This window comes from Chenopodium album, chromosome 12 (genome assembly GCF_948465745.1).
Source record: "Chenopodium album chromosome 12, dcCheAlbu1.1, whole genome shotgun sequence".
Lineage (NCBI taxonomy): Eukaryota > Viridiplantae > Streptophyta > Magnoliopsida > Caryophyllales > Amaranthaceae > Chenopodium > Chenopodium album.
The window spans coordinates 1,789,239-1,813,284 of record NC_137845.1 but is presented as its reverse complement, the minus strand read 5'-3'; the positions used below and the strand labels follow the sequence as shown (position 1 = coordinate 1,813,284).

General features: G+C 30.8%; 2 protein-coding genes across 2 annotated transcripts; one reads left to right on the top strand and one right to left on the bottom strand.

Annotated features, from left to right (window-relative positions):
* The first annotated feature begins 2,971 nt into the window (after window positions 1-2,971).
* On the top strand, window positions 2,972-7,305 carry LOC145571542 (putative respiratory burst oxidase homolog protein H). The gene is made up of 14 exons (XM_081630578.1): window positions 2,972-3,493; window positions 3,664-3,826; window positions 3,933-3,981; window positions 4,082-4,195; window positions 4,308-5,114; window positions 5,217-5,312; window positions 5,390-5,505; window positions 5,603-5,705; window positions 5,856-5,947; window positions 6,142-6,298; window positions 6,387-6,503; window positions 6,619-6,747; window positions 6,837-6,915; window positions 7,128-7,305. The coding sequence occupies exons 1-14, from the start codon at window positions 3,085-3,087 to the stop codon at window positions 7,235-7,237; spliced, it is 2,541 nt and encodes an 846-aa protein (XP_081486704.1). The 5' UTR covers window positions 2,972-3,084; the 3' UTR covers window positions 7,238-7,305.
* A 14,668-nt stretch (window positions 7,306-21,973) lies between these two features.
* LOC145571541 (embryo-specific protein ATS3A-like) lies at window positions 21,974-22,863 on the bottom strand. Its single transcript, XM_081630577.1, has 2 exons — window positions 22,756-22,863; window positions 21,974-22,671 (listed from the first exon to the last, which is right to left on the bottom strand). The coding sequence occupies exons 1-2, from the start codon at window positions 22,861-22,863 to the stop codon at window positions 22,219-22,221; spliced, it is 561 nt and encodes a 186-aa protein (XP_081486703.1). The 3' UTR covers window positions 21,974-22,218.
* Between the last annotated feature and the right edge of the window lie 1,183 nt (window positions 22,864-24,046).

Below are 24,046 nucleotides of genomic sequence, written 5' to 3'. Positions count from 1 at the left end.
AATTTAAGAGAAATTAAACAATCTAGAGGGTTGTTTTGTTGTTCTTGGCTAATTAATTCTATAATTTGATTATATTGTTAATAATGTAGGTGTTTATTATAGTGGAAGCAAAGAACAAAGGAAACTGTTAAAGAAGCTTTGCAGAGATTTCAGCCAAAACACAACTCATTTCCACTTTCAGTTCCAAAAGGAGGACTGATGTGGATCATATCTTATGAATTTTTATTTTCTTGTGTGTAGGAAGACTAACATGGTTTTTACTCTTACTTTTAAAGTAGGGGCTTTTTATATGTTTGGACTTAGTGTATATGATAATATTAGGGGTAATATGGCTTCCATCCTATATAATAGTGTGGATGTGTGATATAGATACAAAGTATACCGATATGTAATATAATTTGGTTGGTTTCTTGTAAAAATTACAACAGTTTGATGTTAATTGTATATTTTCAATAATATATGTTATAAAAAAAATTGTCAGTAGTTATCAAATTTATTTGTCACAATTTGTAATTTCTATGTAATAAGATTTACAATTTTTACTACCGAGTAATATATAATTAACAATATTAATGATCAAAGTTAAGTATTAACAAATGTTTCAAATAAACTAATGAAGTAGTGTATTTGGGCTGGTCTTGAAAGATGTTTCAAGTTATAACGTTTAATAATTGGGCTACATTAGTTCAATGGTTGATACAAGAGGTTTAAAGTTCAATAAAACGATAGTGAGTGTGTTTGTTTCTACACAATGTAAATGCAATATATGAACAGAAGATTCAATACAAAGTGGGAAGGTTCCGAAATACTGACGGACGTATTTGAACCACACTCAATATTAAGACTTTATAATCCGTTTGGAAGACGTGTTATGGTTTCAAACTAACTTTTATAACCCAAGGGAACTTCCCACACATCTACTTCATTTTTACAAAATTATTTTAAAATTGACCCAAAAACATGGATTGTAGCCTTCAAATTTGGACAATTTTTAACTTTTATGGATCCGGATATTAAAAAGGTTGGGGTGCTTCCCTTAAATCTCACGAAACCTCTAGAGACCATTTCAGTGATTGTAACACTTTTCCTTTAAACTGTCAATATAAATAAGTATGTATACACATCCCTTCATTAAATCAAGATAGCCACATTATATGATCTTGGGATGCCTTCCCTATCATCAATTGAAAATTCGACACCTGATGTCGTGTACCCATAAATGGTTCAATCCTGTGTAATATATGCTTGAAATTCAATTACTAGAGAATAATTTCATACTGGACAACATTAGCATATGGACGCTTTTTGGCACCTCATAATAGAATCCCGGGATTGGTGATTGAAACGGTCTCTTTCAATTCTTGCCAATGAAATAAATTTTCGAAACACAACTTAATATCGGACTTTATTAACTAATTGGAAGACCTTTTATGAATTCTAACCGACTTTTATGGCCCTAGGACAGGACTCCCCACACATTCTAAGCAAACAGATTGTTTACTATCTTATGGGCAAGTACAAGAGCATCAAGAATAAATTGAAAAAAAAGAAGCTTTTAGAATCATTAGTGTCAAACGTCATAACCTCATGCTCATAATTCAATACGAGTAACAACAAGCTTTACAAAAAAAAAAAAAAAAGACTTTCTACAAACCAAGAGGACAATGTACAATCTAAAATTTAATATAAAATTACACAAAACATTAAAAAAATAAGAAGTAGAAGATGAAAACAAGAAAAATTTAGTGGAGAACCTCAATTAGAGAACGTGCCTACAACTCACCATTATTATGAGTACCAACCATTAATTTGTTTGAATTAAGTTGATTGTTAGACCACATACTAATTAATTCTGAAACTTCTGCTTTCTTTCCATTATTATTTTCTGTGATTTTTTGTTTGTATCTTCCCATTTTTAATTCCCACAATTTCATGAAATAACATTTTAATTTACTAAGAGAAATTTGACATTTGCTCTAGTCGGTTATTTTTTTATACATAGCTAGATCATATGTGTATCAAATTAATTCATTTTTAATCATGCCAAATTTCGGCTAATTATCATCTAATTATTGTCTTGGACTAACTTATTCATTCGTTTTTTAAACTTTGATGGTTGTTGTATCTTGGTGAACTGTTTTTATTTGACTAGCTTGATTTAAAATGCTCTTATCGATCACTTTATACAATTACTATATGATTTTAAATTAGTTGTCAAATTGGCTTTGTCCATCATTGATGCAAATATCCTCATACTACAATCAATCTAAGACTTGTTTTTGGACAGATGTATTAGTAGAAGGTAAAATTATAAAAGTTGTAAAGCTTCCGTGATTTATACGTAAAGATAGTTTTACTGTTCTAAGCCTTTAATGAATTACGAACATAGAAAATGTGCTTTCTCTATTATCAAACATTATTTCACTTGTCATATTTAATCATTTTTAAATAATTGCATTACTTTCTTACAGAATATTCGGCAATATACTATCAACTTTTATTCATCGTACTATTATTATTTATTTTCCTCGTGAATCTATATGTTTTACTTTTATATTATCATATCATATTATCATGTACCTTACAATTATTTAAAAACAATTTACCATTAAACTGCGAAGGGAGAAAAGCGTAAAAGTACCACGACTAGAAAAAAACCTACCATGTTTCATGGGATCTAAATTCAAAACCACAACGTGATGCGTCAATAGCCTCTTGCATGAACAAGAGTAAACAAGAGAGAGTGGACTTGAGATAAACAAACAAAAATGTTGCACCCCTTTATATTATAAATCTATAATTAGATAATCAAACTAACTGTTTTAACTGTACCACTTGTATTGTATGTCATCGCCTCTCTCATTAACCTCTCCCCATTTCTTTCTCTCTCCAAAATTGTTCAAACAATTAATCAAATATAAATTAAATAAATTTATTGGAAAAAAAAAACCCAAAAATCAGAAACCCCAAACCCTTAAAAAAGATCTCTGTCCCCTTTAAATTTCCCTCCTCCTGAATTTATATTTTCACTGGGGAATTTCATCAAACAGGAGGAGGGCATTGCTGGGTTTTTTCGATTTTCAGATGACCAACAATAATCACAAAGAAGGTGATTCCACAAAATGGATTCTTGATAGCGTTGAAATTGATCAAATTACAGATACACCCAGAAATGAAAGCAGCAGTAGTAGCAGTAATTTTAATAACAATAACAATAACAATGCTCTGAAAAGTCCAAGAGGAGTGAATTTTAGTAGGATTGGTAGCAATGCCAGGAAAAGATTTGGGATACTTGGAAATGGTAATGCCAATAATGCAGCTCAACCTAAGATGGGTAGAATGCGATCAACTGCTGCTAGAGGGTTGCAGAGTTTAAGGTTTCTCGACGGCGCCACCGGAAAAGATGGTGATGCTTGGAAGCCTGTTGAGAAGAGATTTAAGACAAATGCTGTTAATGGAAGAGTTCCCAGGGATAAATTCAGTGCTGTCATTGGTAAATGTTGTTTTTGAATTTTTATGTTTTTTGGGTGTTTGACTTTGTGTTTTTGTGTGTGAAATGCTGTGATTATGATTGAGTTGAATTGAATTTGTTTTTGTTTTTATTTGTTTGGATTGTGAATGACTTTTTTTGAGTTAATTTTTGTTTTTTGGGGGGGAAAAAAGGAATGGGAAATTCAAAAGAATTTGCAGGGGAATTGTATGATACATTAGCTAGGAGAAGGAATTTGGATGCAACAAATGGAATTACAATTGATGAAATGAGAATGTTTTGGGAAGATATGACTAGTCAAGATATTGATGCTCGTTTGCAGATCTTCTTTGACATGTAAGCTGATCATCAATGTGTTTGATCATCTCTGTTTTGCCCTGTTTTGCTCTGTTTTTGCTTCCTAGAATAAAGGTCAAATCTTGATGGATTTTGGTCTTTGTAGGTGTGACAAGAATGGGGATGGGAAACTATCCGAAGACGAGGTTCGCGAGGTAATTAAGTTTGATGGTTCTCTAAAGGTTTTTGATGATGAAGTTAGATGTGCTATATATATGCTTAGAATTGACTTGAAGAATTTCCTTTTTGCATTAGGTTTTAGTGTTAAGTGCCTCAGCTAATCAACTAAATAAACTCAAGTCACAAGCAGGAAATTACGCGGCTTTGATCATGGAAGAATTAGATCCGGATCACCAAGGATTTATAGAGGTTAGTAATCCTTGCATATCATATATCAGAAGAATTATTTGCAGCCCATTTATGTCACCTCATTGCTGTATGTTTTTTAAGCTTCTAATGCTGAGCTATTGTTAATATACAGTTGTGGCAACTTGAAACTTTGCTAAGAGGAATGGTGACTTCTACCGATGAAGGGACTAAGTTTAAGAGGAGCCAAACCCTAACCAAAACCATGATCCCTAAAATGTTCAGGAATCCAATATCGAAAACTGTGAATAGCACAAAAGAATTTATCTTGGATAATGGGAAGAGAATTTGGGCAGTTGGGCTATGGCTAACCATAAATGCATGCCTCTTCTATTATAAGTTCAATTATTATGAGAAGCATGCTGCCTTCCCAGTCATGGGTTATTGTGTCTGTGTTGCAAAGGGTGCTGCTGAGACTCTCAAATTCAATATGGCTCTCATCTTGCTTCCTGTTTGTAGAAGAACACTTACCCGGTTAAGGTCAACATTTCTTAGTAGAATATTTCCTTTTGATGATAATATAAATTTTCACAAGATGGTAGCTGCCGGGATTACAATTGGGACTTTTTTGCATGTTTTGATGCACTTGAGTTGTGATTTTCCAAGGCTCATTTTATGTCCGAAAAACAAATTTATGATGTGGCTCGGTCCAAACTTTAACTTCAAGCAGCCAAATTTTCTTGATCTGGTAAGTAGTATACCAGGGATGACTGGTATCATCATGATCCTACTTATGGCTTTTGCCTTCACACTAGCAACACACTCTTTTAGAAGGAATGTTATCAAGTTGCCGTGGCCATTCCTTCATTTGGCTGGGTTCAATGCCTTCTGGTATGCACATCACCTGCTGTTTGTTGTCTATATTCTCTTGATTGTTCACGGGTATTTCCTGTTTCTCACCAAGGAGTGGTTCAATAAAACGGTATGCATTTATAATTATTTTTTGTATCTATCATCAGATGCATAATCCTTTCATCAATATTTTATACACTGATCATTTTTTTTCTTCTGAAAATCATTGCAGACGTGGATGTATCTTCTGTTCCCAGTTTTGCTCTATGCTAGTGAGAGAACATTGACATCTATCCATGACCACAATCATCATGTTAACATCCTAAAGGTCTTGAAACAACTGTCTTTTATATTTCAGCTGAAACTAGGGATACTTTGGTTTAGTCTTACCATTACAGTTTGCAGGCTGTCGTATATGAAGGAAATGTCCTGGCATTATATATGAGCAAACCACCTAATTTTAAGTACAAGAGTGGGATGTACTTGTTCGTCAAGTGTCCAGATATCTCAAGCTTTGAATGGTAACTAAACAGCCTGCTACTTTGCATCAATATTATGAAAAGAATCTTAAAAAGGTGTGGTCTTAACTCTTTTAATTGTTCTTCCTGTTTCTAACAGGCATCCCTTCTCTATTACTTCTGCACCTGGTGATGCCTATCTGAGTGTACATATTAGAGCCTTGGGAGACTGGACTAATGCACTTCGGGATAGGTTTGCGAAGGTAACATCCATTTCTTGCACCTGTATCCATTGGTTTGGTAGAATCGAGTTCAAGTGTTTATTTTCAATAAAATTTTCTTATTGTTGGTTGGGTGAAATGTGTGAATTTCATCTGGTATCTTACATTCAATGCTATTGCAATGAAATGCAGACCTGTGAACCTCCAGCAAGCCGTCCTGCAAAAGGGAGGCTCATGAGAATGGAAACGAAACAAATGAATGATTTCGATATACAACCACCAAGGTGAGAGCATAGCCTTCAGAATCATAATGTGATATATTTCTGCATGACACTTTCCATTGCATCTGCAAATGGTCAATAAACTTGGATATTAAAGCATCTCAGGGCCATACAGGAGATCATCTCATTCTGAAATCAATCCAAGATCAAAGAATAAAAAACAAATTCTGACTTTAATGTGTTCCTGTTCAATGCAGTTTTCCACATATAATCATCAAAGGTCCATATGGAGCTCCAGCGCAGAATTACAAAAAGTATGACATTCTTTTGCTCATTGGACTCGGTATTGGAGCAACTCCCTTCATCAGCATCCTCAAGGATCTCTTAAATAACTTAAAAGAAAGCAGTTCAGAGGTACCCAACCTGATTAAGCTGCACAGTATCAATTCTTTGCACATTATTGTGAGATCTTCTAAAATCTGTTATTTTGAAACACATGCAGGATATAGAAAGCAAGAAGGGGCCTCAAAGAGCATATTTCTATTGGTCTACAAGAGAACAAGCCTCCTTTGATTGGTTCAAGGGGGTCATGGATGATATTGCAGAATATGATACTGATGTGGGTATTATTAGACCATGAAACCATATTCATTACCTGTTCACATGTATATATTATATATAAGTATTGACTAATTAACCACATTTCTTGCATTTACTGTGATTATGATTTACAGAACGTGATAGAAATGCATAACTACTTGACTAGTGTGTATGAAGAAGGTGATGCTCGATCAGCACTGATTCAAATGGTGCAGTCATTGCAGCATGCTAAGAATGGAGTCGATGTGGTGTCTGAAAGCCGGGTATATATAACTTCTGTCATCAATACAGATTGATTTTCTTATTATTGATTACTCTGCCATCTGCCGTGTCTAACATGAAATATGCACAGATAAGAACACATTTTGCAAGACCTAACTGGAGGAAGGTGTTTACACAACTAGCTGCCTCACATGAATCACAGAGAATAGGTAAAAAAGAGTTCAGCATCTGAAAACATAGAATTTCTTTTTAAGACCTGTAAAATATCATAGGCAGTTAATAAATTTTGTTTATAAGATTTCAGAAGTTTCTTGTAAGTTGTATGATGTATAGTAAGTTGTATAATGAACACATATAGTAAGTACTGATTTTATTGTGCTGGACTACTAAGGCTGAAATTTGTTGCATGATTATACTGCAGGTGTTTTCTATTGTGGAAGTCCGAATCTGACAAAACTTCTGAGGCAACTGTGCCAAGAATTCAGCCTTAGCAGTACCACCCGCTTCCATTTCCACAAAGAGAACTTTTAGGTGTAGCATAGATTTTGCGTGGTAAATCCACAGTCTTGTAGATTATATTGTATCTTATGTTAGAATGAGTTTTGGCCCGTTTTCTTTTCTTTTCTTTCCCACTCTTTGCTTATACACATGTATTTACTAACAAGAGTAACAAAAACCAAGCTTTAATTTGTTTTGTTACAATATTTAAGGCCTCATTGGTTAAGGGTTTATATTCGCTCTTGTGTCAAAAAAAATTAACTAACCTATGTTAGAATAATTTGGAGGATTAAAACAAGAGGGAATGAATATTTCTTCTAGACACGTAGCTTAATGTTGCTTTCCTTATACTTTATTATTGTATCTCTACGAAACAAAAGAGTTAAGACGATAAAACTATTGAGACAAGAGACCAACTAATTTAGGTTGTTCAACTAAATCAATCTACGAGAAGTTTTTTTTTTTTTTTTTTTTTTGAGAAATCTACGAGAAGTTTGTGAATATATATTGTGTGTTTAACCAAGAGAAAAATCTAGAATAAATTCTTTCAAACAAGCAAGCAAATGACTTTTCGATCATCATCATCCTTCTCCATTCACATTAAATAAACATTCTTGATATGACATGTTTCCCATTAAAAGGCATGTCTTTTAAATCCAACTTTAATCATGTCTAACTACACAACTCTAAATAACATAAATATATGACATAAGCATATTTATTACATAATTGTTTGAAGAGGCAAAATTTTTGTATAGCAAGAATATAATTATTTTAACAATATGATGTAAGTTCTTACTTACTAAAGTGGTTAAAATAATTGAATTAACATATGAATTGAATTAACATGCCGATACAATAAATGTATGTAACCATGAATTGTTTCCTACCAAAAAAATGTAACAATGAATTGGATGAATTACAAGTAGTAATAATTACAACAAATCTACAACTCTTCTTACTAATTATACTATGATATTGATCATACACAGTATTTTCTAAAAGAATAATGACAATTTCCTTTTATTTTAACTCACCCCCTCATTAGACATGTAAAATGTCTATTTTGGGCAATCAAGGGTACGGTTGTTTCAACAAATTCTTGAACATTCATTGCATGCGCTGTCTCTTGACGCAACGCATCTTGTCCTATCCAACCATAATTTACTCTTAGATTAATGATTATATTATTTATGTATTAACAAATTTGGTGAAATTAATTATAAAATAATAAATTACGTGTAATTACGTAAATATTATATTGCACATAGTTATTTCATATAATTATAATTATGTATATTTTATACATTACAATGCTAAAATAAATCATTATTTCTTCATTTAATAAATATTTTTAAAACAAATTTTGAGTTAAAAACAACTTTTTTTTTTTTTTTTTTTTTTTTTTTTTTTTTTTTTTACGTTAAAGAAATAGAATTCGTTGATATTAAATGAAGTGTTTATTAGTTGTATAATAATTAAGAGTATGCATGGGAAGTCTCCGAAAAATAGGAAAACAAGTATAGCACTATCTCAAATATTTCAGGATCGTTTTAATACTTATGAAAATTTTTGGAAATATTTCCAAATCATCAATTTTTATTTGTTTTTTTGGATTCTGAAAAATATGCTTAAAATTTAGGAAAATTTACACTTTAGTGTCCCAACATTTAAGTAAATTCTACTTTGGTGACCCATGATTTTAATATTCCTACCTTAGTGTCCTGTCATTAGATAATTGTTCAATATTAATGCCTAATAGTTAACAGTGTTACATTCTCTGTTAAACTAAAGCCGTATAATATTAAGGTCCCTAAATTTTCCCCCAAAACCCATTTCCCTCATCTCTCTGAAAATTTCCCTCTCATAATTTTCCTCTAGCTTCTATGGTTCTACACTACTTCTACCCATTTCCATAATTCAACAAACTAAGTATCTTCTCTAATCAAATAAAATTTTTCTCATTCATCGGTGAAGATAATGCCGCCGCAATTGTAAAACACAATCCAAGCAAATAAGCAATTTGGCAATTGCGGTGCAAATGAAGGTAATATTTGCTAAATTATTCAATAAAGTAGATTTAAGGTTGGTTTCTTTTAGTGGAATTTGTCATAATTTATCATTTAGACAAGTGTTGATATCATAAATTCGTATGGAAACTTCAATTTGTGAGTTTAAAAGTATAATTTTATGCGTACAGTAAACAAATTTGATAGTTTATTTTGAAGTAAAATGTAATCTATGGTATTAATATCAATGTCATCATTTGATGTTTAATTTGTTTATTTATGCATGATAAAATGCTTGATTACTGGACATGATTGTATATTGTACGATCTAGAATCATAATTTGTTAATTTAATACTCTGCTTTGTACATTGCAACAACATAAACTTTTCTGTCGTTATTACGAGAAATGTTTTATCATACAAGGAGTGGATCCCGATAAATATTCAGTTGTGGATTTGCTTATTGATGTGTGGATACAAGCAGCTAGCCAAATTGGGCAAGATTCTAAGTCTCCAAATGTTATTTTTAAACAAGGGAGCAAGAAGGGCTTATGAGGAATGGAAGAAAAAACAGGATAATGAGAAGATTATTGAGGAGGTGTAGTGGCCTAAAAATGATTATATGCATGAGGCGAAAGTTCATGAGATTCCTTTAGAGCTATTATGGCCTACTGAACAAGAGCTTACATGGTTTGCTAAAGATATTGAGGTTGATAGTAGTGGGTATCATGTGTTAATGAGAAATGGTGACCCAAGGGTTCAAAGTGAGCCTATATCATTAGAAGTTGAAGATCATGTTCCCATCTTAGAAGCTCCAACTCTCCAATTACCAAAAAGAAATAAGATAATCGATCATGTTCCCATCTTAGAAGCTCCAACTCTCCAATTACCAAAAAGAAATAAGATAATTGTACGATCTCATAGCGATGTGATACATTGACTTTTTAATTGTTTTTAATAAATTTATGCATGACTAAGTATATATTTTTGTTTTTTTTTTTAGGGAAGTATATATTTTTGTTTTATTAGCTGTAATTTTAGTTTCATGATGAGAAAGAAGAAGTTTCACTACTATTGGTTCATATATATATGTAATACCGTTAACTATTAGGCACTAATATTGAATAATTATCTAATGACAAGACACTAAAATGGAAATATTGAAACCATGGGTCATCAAAGTGGAATTTACTTAAATGTTGGGACACCAAAGTGTAAATTTTCCTAAAATTTACCAACCCTGTGAGATGGCAGATGTCATGACATTCTTATTTGGTTTTTTTGTGCATTTTTAAAATATAATTGTCAGCCTAAAAAATAAATAATTTGGTTGGTTGTCTTTCTATATATCCATATACGTTAATGATGGTTAACTAACATATTGCAATTACTTTGTTTGGTTCTTACTCTCTACATGAATAACACTATCATAGTTGGAAAAAAAAAAAAAATCATGCATACACACTTTTTTTACGGGTTAATACATAACCCTACATTGATTTTTTGACATATTTTATAAACACACGACCATCGGTGCATATATAGGTACGTGCATAAGGGTGTTTTTTTTTCTTTTTTTTTTTTTCATTTTAAGATTTTAACATGAAGAAAAAAAAATAGGAAAATTTATTAGGAAAAACCTTTTAAGACAACCTCTTTCTCAAAAAAAAAAAAAAAAAAAATGCAAAAACTTTTTGTAAAAGACAAATTAGCTCTATTTTCCAATGTTGACCAACCTATTCCGGTATTGACTTGGGTTATTCAGGGGAAAGAGAGGTAATAGGGTGGAAATAGTAACAATTAAGGTCACATGACCTGCACACCCCAAATCAATGTTGTAAATAGGTTGGTCAACGTTGAAAAGTGGGGTTAGATTGTCTCTTACAAAAAAAATTTACATTAAGGTTTTAATTTGTCAAAAAAATGAATTTTTTTGTGATAAAAAAGTTGCTTTAAAAGACTTTTTTGGGCAAAAGTAATACAAAAAAAAGTTATTACATATTAAATAAGGAGAAAATGTTTTTTTTTTACAATGGGAAAAAATATTTCAATCCTAAATAATACAAATAAAAGTATAATAAAGTATTAAAAGGATTATTATTATTATTATTTTACCACCCAAAAATAACCCAATTTTAAAAATTAGAATTTTTTAGAAAATAATACCACAAAAGACACAAAAATTTGATTATAACATCATAAAATTTCAAAGTTTTATTATAACACCGCTTAAAAAATTAAAATTTTGATATCGAAGGTTCGGATTAACGGGCACTTAAAAAAAACAGAGGAAGTATGATCAATGATGAAATTTTGTTGTCTTTGTTTTATATTTGGTTCTTTGATCATAAGGACCAATAATTGTGCTACAATTCTGCTTTGTCTTTAAAAACATCTAAGAAAAAAATGTAAGTATAAGGATCAATGAATTAAATTTAATGATAAATTTTGTGTAAGGCGAGTGTATGTTAATTTTATTATAAGACGGTTAGTTTGAGGATAACTTTTAACTATTTTTATGGTAAATTTAACCCTTTAAAGAGGTTTTTCATTTGTCGTCGGTTTGAATTTTATTTTAATGTGTCTACTGCGTAATTACTCGTTACTCATATAAGACAAAGGAAGTATATTGCTGAATTTTGTAAGATAAAATGTGATTTGAATGACCTTCTTCAAGTCATTAATCCCAACGCTACAATATTTTTATGCTACTAGATATTAACATTATTGTATGTACATATTCTAGATTTTACGAGTATATACAAGTAGGTTAAATTTGTCTAAAGTTTTGGGTTTTGTGTATGAATACTATACTAAAATAATACATAATCACATTTTAAAAATATAAAATAATCCATTGCATGCATTTGTTATCGTTGAATGGGTAAGCTATGTTATAACTATGGATTGCTGTTTTGTCCCATGCATAATTTCCAGCGTTATTTCGTTGTCAAGTCTCTTCCAAAAGCCTGTTGTTCTTGAGCTAAATTTCCCCTTGTCTTCTGACTAACATACCGATCTATCTATTATTTGTCAGCTATATATAAAGTTATAAAGAGGGACATACAAAAAAATGAAAAAAGAAACAGAAAAAATTAAACCCTAATAAAAGTAACTGGCCACATATTATTACATACTTATATTATATCTACTCATAAGTCATTAGTCAACTCTTATCACTGAAAACTCTAAATAGGAAATGTAACATTCAATCAAAAGTACTACAGTAATACTATAGACTTTTAAGACCTTAGCCAAGTTTCTCTCTAACCCTTGTTAATTTGACAAATGCATGCATGCATGCATGCACATGCCATGTGAGTACATACATACAAATATAGGAAAGAGACAATAGCAAAAAAAAAAAAAAAAGAAAAAAAAAAACAAAGAAGTCACTAGCTAGTAGCATAATCTGAAATTAGTTATCACATCATTAGCGTGACCATTAATTCCAGACTTATAGACTTATGGAATATATTCATTTTAGAGTCTTAATACTTTTAAGTAATCATACAAAAGAAAGATTGTCCTTGAGAGAAGACTTGTCTTTGATAGGAAAGAGCTCCAAGGTTTTGAGGGGCCTTCTAGAGGAATGCTCATCATCATCATGGTCATGATTACCATGATGATTATAATCTCCTGATCTCGTCATCATCCAATCATCATGATCTTGATTTATTGTTATCATTGGCTTCATTATTTGCTTTGTATTTTCCCTTCCATACTTTGCATTATCCAAAGTCTCCATATTACAAGTCGTGTATGTATTTTCCATCCGTGGGACTACTACATCTTCTACTCGTGTCTACATAAGAGAGCATATCTACATTATATACAAATAATACAAGTAAATTATTCTTTCAAATCATTTAAAAATTTGACCAATCTTCACTATTTATTTGCACCATTTGTTTAACTTGTTTGAACATTGATATTTTTACTTGTTAATCAGTCAAAAATATTAAATTAATATTTTGAAAGTATATTTTTAGACAAATTTAATGAAATATCTCATAACTTAGCTTTCTTATACATTGATGAGAATTCATGGTCAAAGTTGATGAACTTTGACTTTAAAAATAAATCCAACAAACAATTAGGAACGTGAAGAACTCTATAGTCTACAGTCTGTATATATATATATATATATATATATATATATATATATAATTATAGATGGTAGATTTCTGTATATACAAATAGTTTTATGTATGTATAAAAGGAAAAATACTGTTGTTGCAGCTCAGCTTACTAGATCTGCCGCCTAAAGGTGAATTCTTGTCATCAATCATGCCTAGCTTAACCACCCTAAGAGAATCTAATGTATTGATCTAGTAAAGAATCTTGTTAGTTAATATAAACCCTCAACATATATATATATGCCTTCAACTTAAATCTTAGAGAATATTCCGTGTTTAGCTTTCTCTTAGCTTCTTAGTACTTTCAATAGCTTCTTAGTACTTAATTTAAATGTAAGTGTATATAAAAACAACAATTATTAACAAGTAGCAAATTAGGTGATCATAAGCTTGAGTAATGCATAAAATACCAGATGATGAGCACCAAAGCAAGGTGAGTTGACAGGAGGAAGCTGATGATGGAATAACCCAAGGGAAGACGTTGTTGTCGGACCGCAACAAGGTAGTGGTGGTGGAGGTGGAGGTAGAGGTAGAGGTGGTTGATCAAATTGAAGATGATGGAGTAAATTACTATGATGATGTTGTTGAAAATGTTGATGATCGAAAGAAGGAAAAACATGATGATGTGAAAACATAAAATGTTGTTGTTGTTGAAGTTGTTTACCAAGAAGTTTTTTCCTAAGTTTTTGCCTATCTCTAGCCTTATGATTTTGAAACCAATAGAAAACATTTTTACCTTCAATTTTACCATAAAGAGAAAGATGGGCAGTAATTTGTTGTATTTGAGATGCATTTGGAGTTCTAACACCACTTCTATACATCTCCTCTAATATCATCACTTGTTCTGGTGTTGGACACCATCTTGTTGAGGCTGCTGGTGACATTTTTTTCTTCCTTTTTTTTTTTAAGGAATTTTTTTTCTTCTTTTTGTTTTTGTTTTTTTGGTGGTTTGTTTTCTTTGTTTTTTGTGGCTTCTAATGATATTGATGCCTTTAAATTTGCCCAATTGGTGAGGTGTTGGAAAGGGATAGGCAAGATGAGGGCTATAAATAGATGGGAAAAGGGGGTAGCACAATAGGAAGCAAAAGGAAAAAAAGGTATGAAATAAATGGTATAGTTAATATTAAAGTAACAAAAGGATGCAATAAAAGTTTTTGGAAATAAATGTGTGGATTGGGGATTAACAATAATGTTTGTTGTAGCTATAGATGATTAAGTTTAGATGTATTGAGACTTTAATCCATAAATAGGAGATAGCAAGTTATTTACTAATTTCTTAAGATAATTGAATTAAATTAGAGTACAATATTGAAATACTCCTATAACTTTTCTTTAAAATTATTAAAGATATATCTCAAGTTAGTTTACAACAAATTTATATATTATAGTTAATTAGTTATATATAGAGAGAATATGCCCAATCTTTACAATAATCAATAAGGCAATTGTATTAATGATTAAAGGAATACTTTGAAAAGGATTAAATTCTCTCTAGGCCACTACTAGATGTTGTTTCTTAATCGGTGAAATTTATTTATTAATTCAATTATGTAACCAATTCAATTAGAATATATTTGACCTTTTAATTTCTTAGCTCGCCTAATTTAATAAAAATAAAAATTTGATTATGATATTGTTATAAAAAAATACTACTCCCTCCGTCTTTTTATTAAAGTCCCATTTCTTTTTGTAGTTCGCACGACATAACATAACTTATAACTAATGGAGGCCTGAATTAAAATCATTATTATATCTAATTATGAATAGTGCACAAGTAATTGGCATTTGAGGAATAATTAATTAGTACTTCGTACATTATTAATTTTATTAGTACTATTACACAACAGGAAAGATATAAAGTATGGAGTAGTAAGAAATTGATTAGGGTTTTTTGAAAAAAGAAAAAAGGGAAGGACATGAATAGTACAAGGAAAAAGATGCAGAGTGTGAAGTTGATGTTTCCAATCAAGGATGCATTCAGTATTATGTCCTCAGGAAGAGAAGGGACAGAATGAGGAATTGCAATGTGTGGTTGAGATATTAATGATTTCGTCATTATTACCTTGTTATTAATTATATCCTTCTTTTTTTTTTTTTTTTTTTTAATTTTATTTTATAGTATGATAAAATAAATATATATATTTTTTTACTCCAACTAGTTTCTAGTTTTGTTTTATGGATGAGATGCTTGGATTGTCATAAAGCAAAATAGAATGATTGTTGTTAAGAGTACCCACAGAGAGCCAGAACCCCATGCTGATTCACATCTCTTTCTGCTTACACACCCACCAATTCATACATATTGTTATTTTTGAGATTTTTATTTTGGATTTTCTTCATTCTAGTACACTATGTAGTAGAATATATACTAATAAGCTAGAATGTATCCAAATTGAACCACCCATAATTATATTTAAATGGGGTTCGCTTTAGTTACTAGAAAATTATTGTAACGAAGGCTGTAATTTAATCCGTGAAATTATCTAGTAATTGAAGAATGGTTCAGTAATTTGAGAAGATCATCACATAAATCTGATTATCCAATGTTATCCCGACAACCTGAAATGATAATCAACACCTCTTGATTTCTCGGAGATATGCATGATTATTTGCTAGAAAGCTAAGTCCTAAATTAAACTAATGGACTTATGGACAAAACCAAATATGAATATTTTTTATTTTTTTTTTTTTTTTTTTTTTGAATAGCCATATATGAGTACTTAAAGAGTGAGTTATTCGCTGTTTGAATTATTCTTCAAAAAATTGTATCTATTTTCTCACTTTCTCTTTGAGATATATACTTAATTTAATTTGCATGTTTATCTATTATCATCTCTCTCTTTCATTGTACTCCAAATGTCATGTGAGTCATGTCCATGGTTGAACCATCAAACCATCGTCCCTCGTGAGTGGAGTCTATTACTGCATGAGCTCTCCAATCTTCCTTGTTACATGAAAAAGGCCTTATGATAAGAGTTCTCCATTTTGACCAGATAACAATAAGGTTTTATCATATGGTAACTTGAATTTTTTATATCTTCCTTTTACATTTAAAAAGGTTGACACTACATTGTGCACGACTTCTCACCACTAGGTTATCTACTTAAACAAAGTCCTTTAAGTCAAACTTTTGTCCTTGCTTGCTTGGATCCACATACAAGGGAAATTATGCACTTTATTTCGATAATTATATTTGCATGTATTATTAGTGTTTTATTTTGATAATATTCCTTTAAGATCCAATTTATTTGTATTATTAGTATACCGTACCACACATAATAACCACATTATCGAGATTTCACTACAAGTTATTGCTACAGTGCTACTCTCTTAGTCTCTAAAAGTTCATTCTTATTAAATAGTGATAGTTTTTCAAATTTTTTTAAAAAGTCAAAACAAGAGTAGCCTTTATAGAATGATTGATAGAGTACAACTAACAAAATTAGTATCAGCACAACCGCACAATTATTATTTTTTTTAATCGATAAATAGATTTTTTTGCGTCTCTCAGAGATTTTGTCATACATGCATTGTTCTCGCAATCGTTCAAATATAACCTCATTATTGTACTATCCAATCACTACAAGAAACCGCGACCATAGTGAACGCCCGAAACAATAAGAGAATGCATCTAAGCTTAATTCAAACCAGGCAAGTAACCAACAAAAAAAAATTATGGCGCACATAAGGGGGTAATATCAGTCTATGTTTTTTAACTCAACCCCCTTGCAACAAGTAAAAAAAAGAAAATATTGTAGTACTAATGTATAGAAATACATATATGTGGTGCAATTATGAATGCATTTATATAACAAGTAATTTTTAAAAAACAAGTGACCTGAAAACCTAAAAACTTAATCCATCGATCAATTATATTTAGAATTCCAAACTAACAAACATTTTGTTGGGTGTCAATTGACGACTGCAACAACTTTTACATATTCTATCACAGTTGGTTAGAAAACGACTTTTCCTAGGCCAAATAAAATTCTAATTCATTCATAAATGAAGTAAAACTTTATATTGTATTTTGGGTTTCCGTTATCATATAAACTTTACCCTTTATTCAACATATAATTATGAACATGCCTGCAATTTTTAAACCTGTCTAGTCATTTTTCATTTGTGTAATTTGTTGCCCCTCTAAATTTTTTTTTAAAATAAATTTATTAGAATATTAAATATTTAATTAATGAAATTGCAGGGGTTGCGTACGTCATAACTGATGAAAAATAGAGAAGGTGATGAATAGATTGGACTGTTCAGCTTAATTTTGTCTTTCTTTCTCACTGACCCACTTTCTGTGGGAAGCATTCAATTGTGTTTTATGCATCTTTTCTATTCTTTGGCCACTTCTTTGTCCGTTTTTGTTAAAAACCCAAGGAGAAAGATCTTATTAAACCGTTATTTTTTACGAATTATTAATAATTCTTACACAGTACAATATTAATTAATATATAGGTATATTATTGGATATTTATATATGTATACAACACAAGAGGAGATGTAATAAAATAACATATGAGAAAACGTTTTTGAGTTAAATATATAATGCATGCATCTTCGAAAGTTGAAATTTAAATCAAAGATTTGGTTTCATTGGTGATGTTGCATTGGCTTAATCGATCATCCATAATAATAAATAAGTGAAATGAATACCAGGTTAAGAGAATACACTCTTTAATTTGTGGGAGAGTTTATAAATGGCACAACTACTATGTAGTATAATTTTAACATAAATCTAAACTATAGCCTTGGTATAATCAACTATTTTAATTTAGATAAAAATAAGTTGTAGAGCAATATATAGTTGATAAAGTAACGTATAATTGTTAACTTTTTTTCATTTTTGTTGATGACAAATCTATTAAATACGTTTCTTAAAAAAGAACATGTTTTCGCTAGATGAATAGTCGTTTATATATCGATTAAAAAAAAAGTATATTTTAACTTATTACAACACCAATCATCTCGGAATAAAGTCAAAAGTCAACAAAAAAAAAGGCCGACCTAAATGCATTCACCAAGAAAGGCTGAAATACATACTTCCATTCACTCAAAGTATAAATTATTGAATTCATCACACTCACATACCACACATACTACAAATTTAATATTACAAGGATTACATAAAATTACCTAAATAATACAATGTGATAGAATTGTAGAACAATATCTTTAAAATCGAGGGGGCCTCCTAGTAAATGAAATCAAATCATAAACCAAGAAAAAAACAATATTCCAAACATTTCAAAAGTTACTAGAGAAGTGAAAACTATGGTGAAAATAATGAAATAATAGTGTTTGAAACACATGCATGTCAAATTGTCAATTCATGTTGGGTTCGTACTTGGGTCGTCTTTTGTTGATGATTATGCTTCTACTCACTACAATGTCAAACTAGGTTAAACAATCCAAGAACTTACTTTTCCACAGTGAGTCAGCTAGACGTTGTCAAATTATTAGAATCCTCTCAATTTAATCTTTTGAAATTAGCTAAACGCCTAAACGACCATACTCACGTATGAATACAAGCAAAGGTTTTTCTAATACATGATTAAAACTTTATTATACTCACGATCTCACATTAGTCACGGCCTTCATAAACCCGTATCGTGTACTCCGTATCTTATTATTATCAATTATCTATGGTCATTCTTGTGTAATTAAGGAGATAAGACCAAAAAAAAAAAAAAAAAAAAAAAAAAAAAAAACCTAAAAACCAAAATTATATCAATAGTAAAGTTTCATTGTTAAAAGTGGTCGTAAATTCTAATAATAGCTATAGTATATGAAAATCATCTGTCAAAATTTCACACTGTAAACTTTAATTTCAACATAGGAGACAATTCTTCCTTTTACACATTTCTGAAAGACTGAAACTCTTCATTCAAGACTTATCTACTTGAAAGATTATTATACATGTCTAGTCATAATATTATGTTAACATAGAAACTACTGCCAAGCTTTTCCACCCATTTTTGGTTATATTTTGTCCACATTTTATTTTTTTATAAATAATGGAACAATAAGTCACAAAATTTGAGATGAAAAATCATGCATTAATTATTAAGCAATTCCCCCCAATAAACTTGATTTGAGGTGACTTGATAAGGTGACAATGACAAAGACAAATCATGGGTAGAGTACTAGGAGCCATTCGTGCTGTCACTAGAATAGTAGAATAAAATATTGCAAATTATACTTGTAATAAATTTTAAAATTCTTGTATAATAACTTTCTCTATTCTATTTTACTAGTAGTTGTAACAAAAAGCAATTTGATTGATATGTTGTCAAAATATGATCATGTGATGAAATCTTATTGTATTCGTAATAACATAATTTTCACAATATCAAATTTATATATTCTTTGTTTATTATAATAGAAAATATAAAGGGTTGAAAACTTGAAATTGTGTATTATCGACCATAAAAGTCAATATGTTACAACTAAAAACACAGTAAAGTACTACGTATATAGTATTGTACTTCTCCGTTTTTAAATATATACTTGCTCCATTTCTACTTTTTACATTATTCATTTGTCCTACTTTAACTAATATTTGTGATTTATACGTAAGAAAAAATACAGTCTTGTGGGTATATATTAGAATCGTCTTAATAAATAGATTATTAAATTTTAATTGTTTGAATTTATACTTATTGATAATTAAAATATTATTGATCAAAGATTAACATCGACATACGTGCCTAAAAAAATTGAAGCAAGTATTTAAAAACGAAGGGAGTATAATCTAATACTCATAAAAACATACGAGCAATACATTAGGAAAAAAAAAAAGGTTCAACGCCTGTCAGAAAATGAATTTATATTATTGTAACTAGCTATATAAGTATAGGTAGTAATAATTATCAGTTAAAAACCCTCGATTTTCCCACAAAAAAGGGGTTGTTTTGTACATATACTTTGGTTTTAGAATATTACGGAATATAGCTTAAATAGTTGAGGCATGCATTTCTTCCTTTTTGCTGCTGCCGAATTTATATTCATGCTAGCAGATCAATTTATGTTGTGTATGTCCTTGGTTTGTGGATATTAAATGTTATGCATAACTTTTATTTTCTCTTCTTATTAATGAGATTTTATTTTAGCCTATTCATTAATTAAACAACTATCTTGTTGACATATCGTAGTGGATGTACATGGTTGTTGTTAAGTATGATCAGTTAAGAGTGAAGAACGAACTAAAGAGAGATATTGGGTCGTGTATGTACATGTCAAAAGTCAAAAGCCAAAACGGCAACCCAAGGTATGATCTGAATACGTGAAATTAATTAATCTCTGTGAAATTTATAGACGTATGTACAATTCTGATAAATGAATCGTGATGTACGAGTAATTATGTTTATGTGTAGATTTAAATAGAAACATTCCTTACGAAATTATGTTTGACATCATTTGTATATTTTTATACCCAAGATTCAAAATATTCTCTATACTATATTCTATTAGAAAAAATATTTCATATGACTAATTAAACTTTAAAAACTTTAGTAAAAAATCCTCGAGAATATAGAAAACATAGTCATGTGGATAATCTTTGATTCTTCATATGTTTTAGCTTTATAATGTCATATTTTATAATTTTTGATAATACATAAATAAAGATATTGATGGTCGAATATGTGTCTTGAAAATTATTTAAAAAAATGAAAATAGACATTATATTAATGAATTGAAGTAACAAAAAAGTAGTCCCATCTCCTAAAGGAAGCTCTATGTCATAATTGATCCGAACCAAAAAGTCCAACAAAATGCAGAAGAGCTCATTGATGAAGTACTTCAATTCCCCCTTTCTTGTTCAAACCAAGTACAAGTAAGATACATGCATGATGGGAATTGGGGGAATACTTCATTAAAATTTACTTTTATTATATGTCACCAATTTATGTACCTTTGCATGTTCTTGGAATAACATGTCACTATTATTTTATCAGAGTAATCAATCTTGCATCAAATGTTATAAGAATTTGTAGTTGGACTTTGAGCAACCAAAGGACATTTAAATTGCCATCCTTCCACCCCCTCCATCTCCTTTTGGTCTAAGTAATCAAACACAGTCTTTTGCAAGTAGCGATTTATTGTGAGTTGTTGATTTACTACTAATCCGGATATCATTTGGAATTCGGTAGCCTTGGGTTAAACCTATTAAAGGATGGTTAGAAAATCGCATAATCCGTCTATAATAAGAGCAGCCCACACTATTTATCATAATCAAACCAAGAGTAAATTGATTTTTGGCGACAACACTTTTGTGGAATTTTGTTCAATAAAAACTCCATATTGATTGAAAAGGTTCTCTATTTAGTGATGTAAAAATCTACTTTTTACTAATTCTAAATCTCTTGTTCAATGATATGTGTATCACTTTTTAATTTGACCTAGAGATAACTGTTCATTCTAATCTTTTCCTAAAAAAAAAAAAAAAAAAAAAAAAAAAAAAAAAAAAAAAAAAAACTTTTCATTCTAATCACACCAATTTCTTTTTGGGATTGAATATAGGCTTCAATGAGCAATATTAGATATCATTATCATTTGTGGTCCCATGCCCAATAGGCTCAACATGGATCATGGGCCTGTGGAGTTGGTAATGGGCTTCATAGCAAATTAGGAGTCAATCTTGCTTTTAGTATACATCATCAACTCATCAATCACATTATGAAATGTATGTGGTTTACTTAAACTATTGAGATTTCATAAAACTAATATCATAAAATACAAAAAGGAAGATGAGATTATCATACACATATTTTTAATCTACAAGGTAGATAACAAAGCTGAAGCCTATGCTGCATGATCCGTTACTTTACTTGTAACACACTATTTGCATCTCACTATAAGCTTAATCGAAAACTTTTCTTTTGTGCCTAATCCCAAAACGAGTGACCTCTCTATCACACAAGTCATAGCCATGCCAGACATGCCTTGGGAGATCACGGCGAAAATAGAAATAATCTGAGTTGAAACGAGCCTCATCCAGAACCCGAACCTGAGCAAAGCCAGGCCGCCAGTTATCAGTTCCTGTCAGCTTCAGATACAAGTAGCAGATGGCTGTATCCACACAGGGTCCATCAACCTGAAAATCATCCACACTGCAAGGTTGAAATGGTTTCCTTGGCGCATCATCTAAGACAATCTGATCCATTTTATCCACCCATTTTACGTGCCTCCTGTTAAGGGGGTGTACTAAAAGGTCGTTGCTTTTTGAGTCTCCAAATCGTAGGTAGATATGATTCGATGTGCCAGCATCTTTGATGCAACTAGTCTCTATAGTGATTACATAGGTGCAGTTCCCCTGCTAGCCAAGACGGCAAAAGCCAATCATATCATATATAACCAAAAGAAAAGAAGCATACATTGATTTAATAGATTTGTGTACCTTCATTTGCTCTTCACCTCTTACAAACGTCATACTCTGGCAGTCCAAGGAAATTGCAAGTAAAGACAGCAAAGTTGTTGCAGCGAAAACTCGCTTATAGATCACCATGATTCTAGCTTAGATGTCTACAGGTTTTGGGGTTCAGTAGTGCAGAAATAAGCCCATGTTGCATTTATACTACAGAAATCTTTAATTTGAGATTCATTCCTTGCTTGAAAGTATCAAAAAGCTCTAGATTCTAGTCCTACATTTGGGTCTTGTAGCACAATAATATAATGCTACGTATGTATTGTATGCAACATAACTTGCTTTGCTTGAATAACACTTATACCAGTATTAATCTCTGACTTATTAGCATAATTACTACAGTATTACAATAAGTTAATTGATCAAGTCCCAAGTTTGATATATTCTTTTTCCATCATATACCAGAAAAGATGCCTTGGCTTGAAAACTATAGCACATTGTAACAAATACAATGTTACTCTATATTATCTTTGTGCTAAATTCGAAATTTACCTACAGAGTACATATATCTGCAAGACTAGAACTATTTGCTTCAACTCTTGAAGCAGAAGCAAATACTTCGTATACACGAGGGATGTTTGATCAGTTATAAGGTGGATTAAGAAACGTAAGGGTAAAACAAAACTCAACCATACATGCTTACATACAGAAATGCATTCAAGGGCAGCTAATATGACTGAAATATGAATTGATTTAATAAAACAATACAAAATCATCACTGCAAAAGATAACAAAATTCAGACAAGTTTATAACTCAAATAAAGTGAGCAATATCTAAGAGGAACAAGAATTAAAGATTTTTTCTAGAATGCATCATCCAACTGTATTTTTCGCTGCAAAAGATACTAAAATCCAACGAAACATACAAGTGCTTGCAATTTTAATTTCGCCATGAAACTAAAATCAAGACACAAACTAAAAGAAGCATTTCCTTGATCGAGTACATATATCAAAACATTTGATGCGGCACTTATCTGCCCAACCAAAGCATGATCCAAGCTTGGAGGTATACGAGCAATGCCATCCCATTTATATTTGTCACGTATATCCCTATCCTTTTGAGCCGCGGCAACAGTATCAACAATCAACTTACGAGTACAAACGATATTATGCATCAAACTAGACTCAATCAGGCGACGATCACTGATACGACGGTCTAAGTCAGCAATCTGTCGAGTCAACAGTATCATTAATATCATTACCAGTAGCATTCGCTTTGATAGCATCCCACTGTTGGCTGCGCTCAATAATAAGACCATTCTTT

What these genes read in the sequence shown, in the direction of transcription:
- LOC145571542 (XM_081630578.1), top strand. Translation starts at nt 3,085, where the DNA reads ATGACCAACAATAATCACAAAGAAGGTGATTCCACAAAATGGATTCTT. An exon ending in GATATCTCAAGCTTTGAATG is followed by an intron (nt 5,506 to 5,602) that starts GTAACTAAACAG and finishes TGTTTCTAACAG; the next exon opens with GCATCCCTTCTCTATTACTT. An exon ending in TTCGATATACAACCACCAAG is followed by an intron (nt 5,948 to 6,141) that starts GTGAGAGCATAG and finishes TGTTCAATGCAG; the next exon opens with TTTTCCACATATAATCATCA.
- LOC145571541 (XM_081630577.1), bottom strand. Translation starts at nt 22,863, where the DNA reads ATGGTGATCTATAAGCGAGTTTTCGCTGCAACAACTTTGCTGTCTTTA. An exon ending in GAGGTGAAGAGCAAATGAAG is followed by an intron (nt 22,672 to 22,755) that starts GTACACAAATCT and finishes CTTGGCTAGCAG; the next exon opens with GGGAACTGCACCTATGTAAT.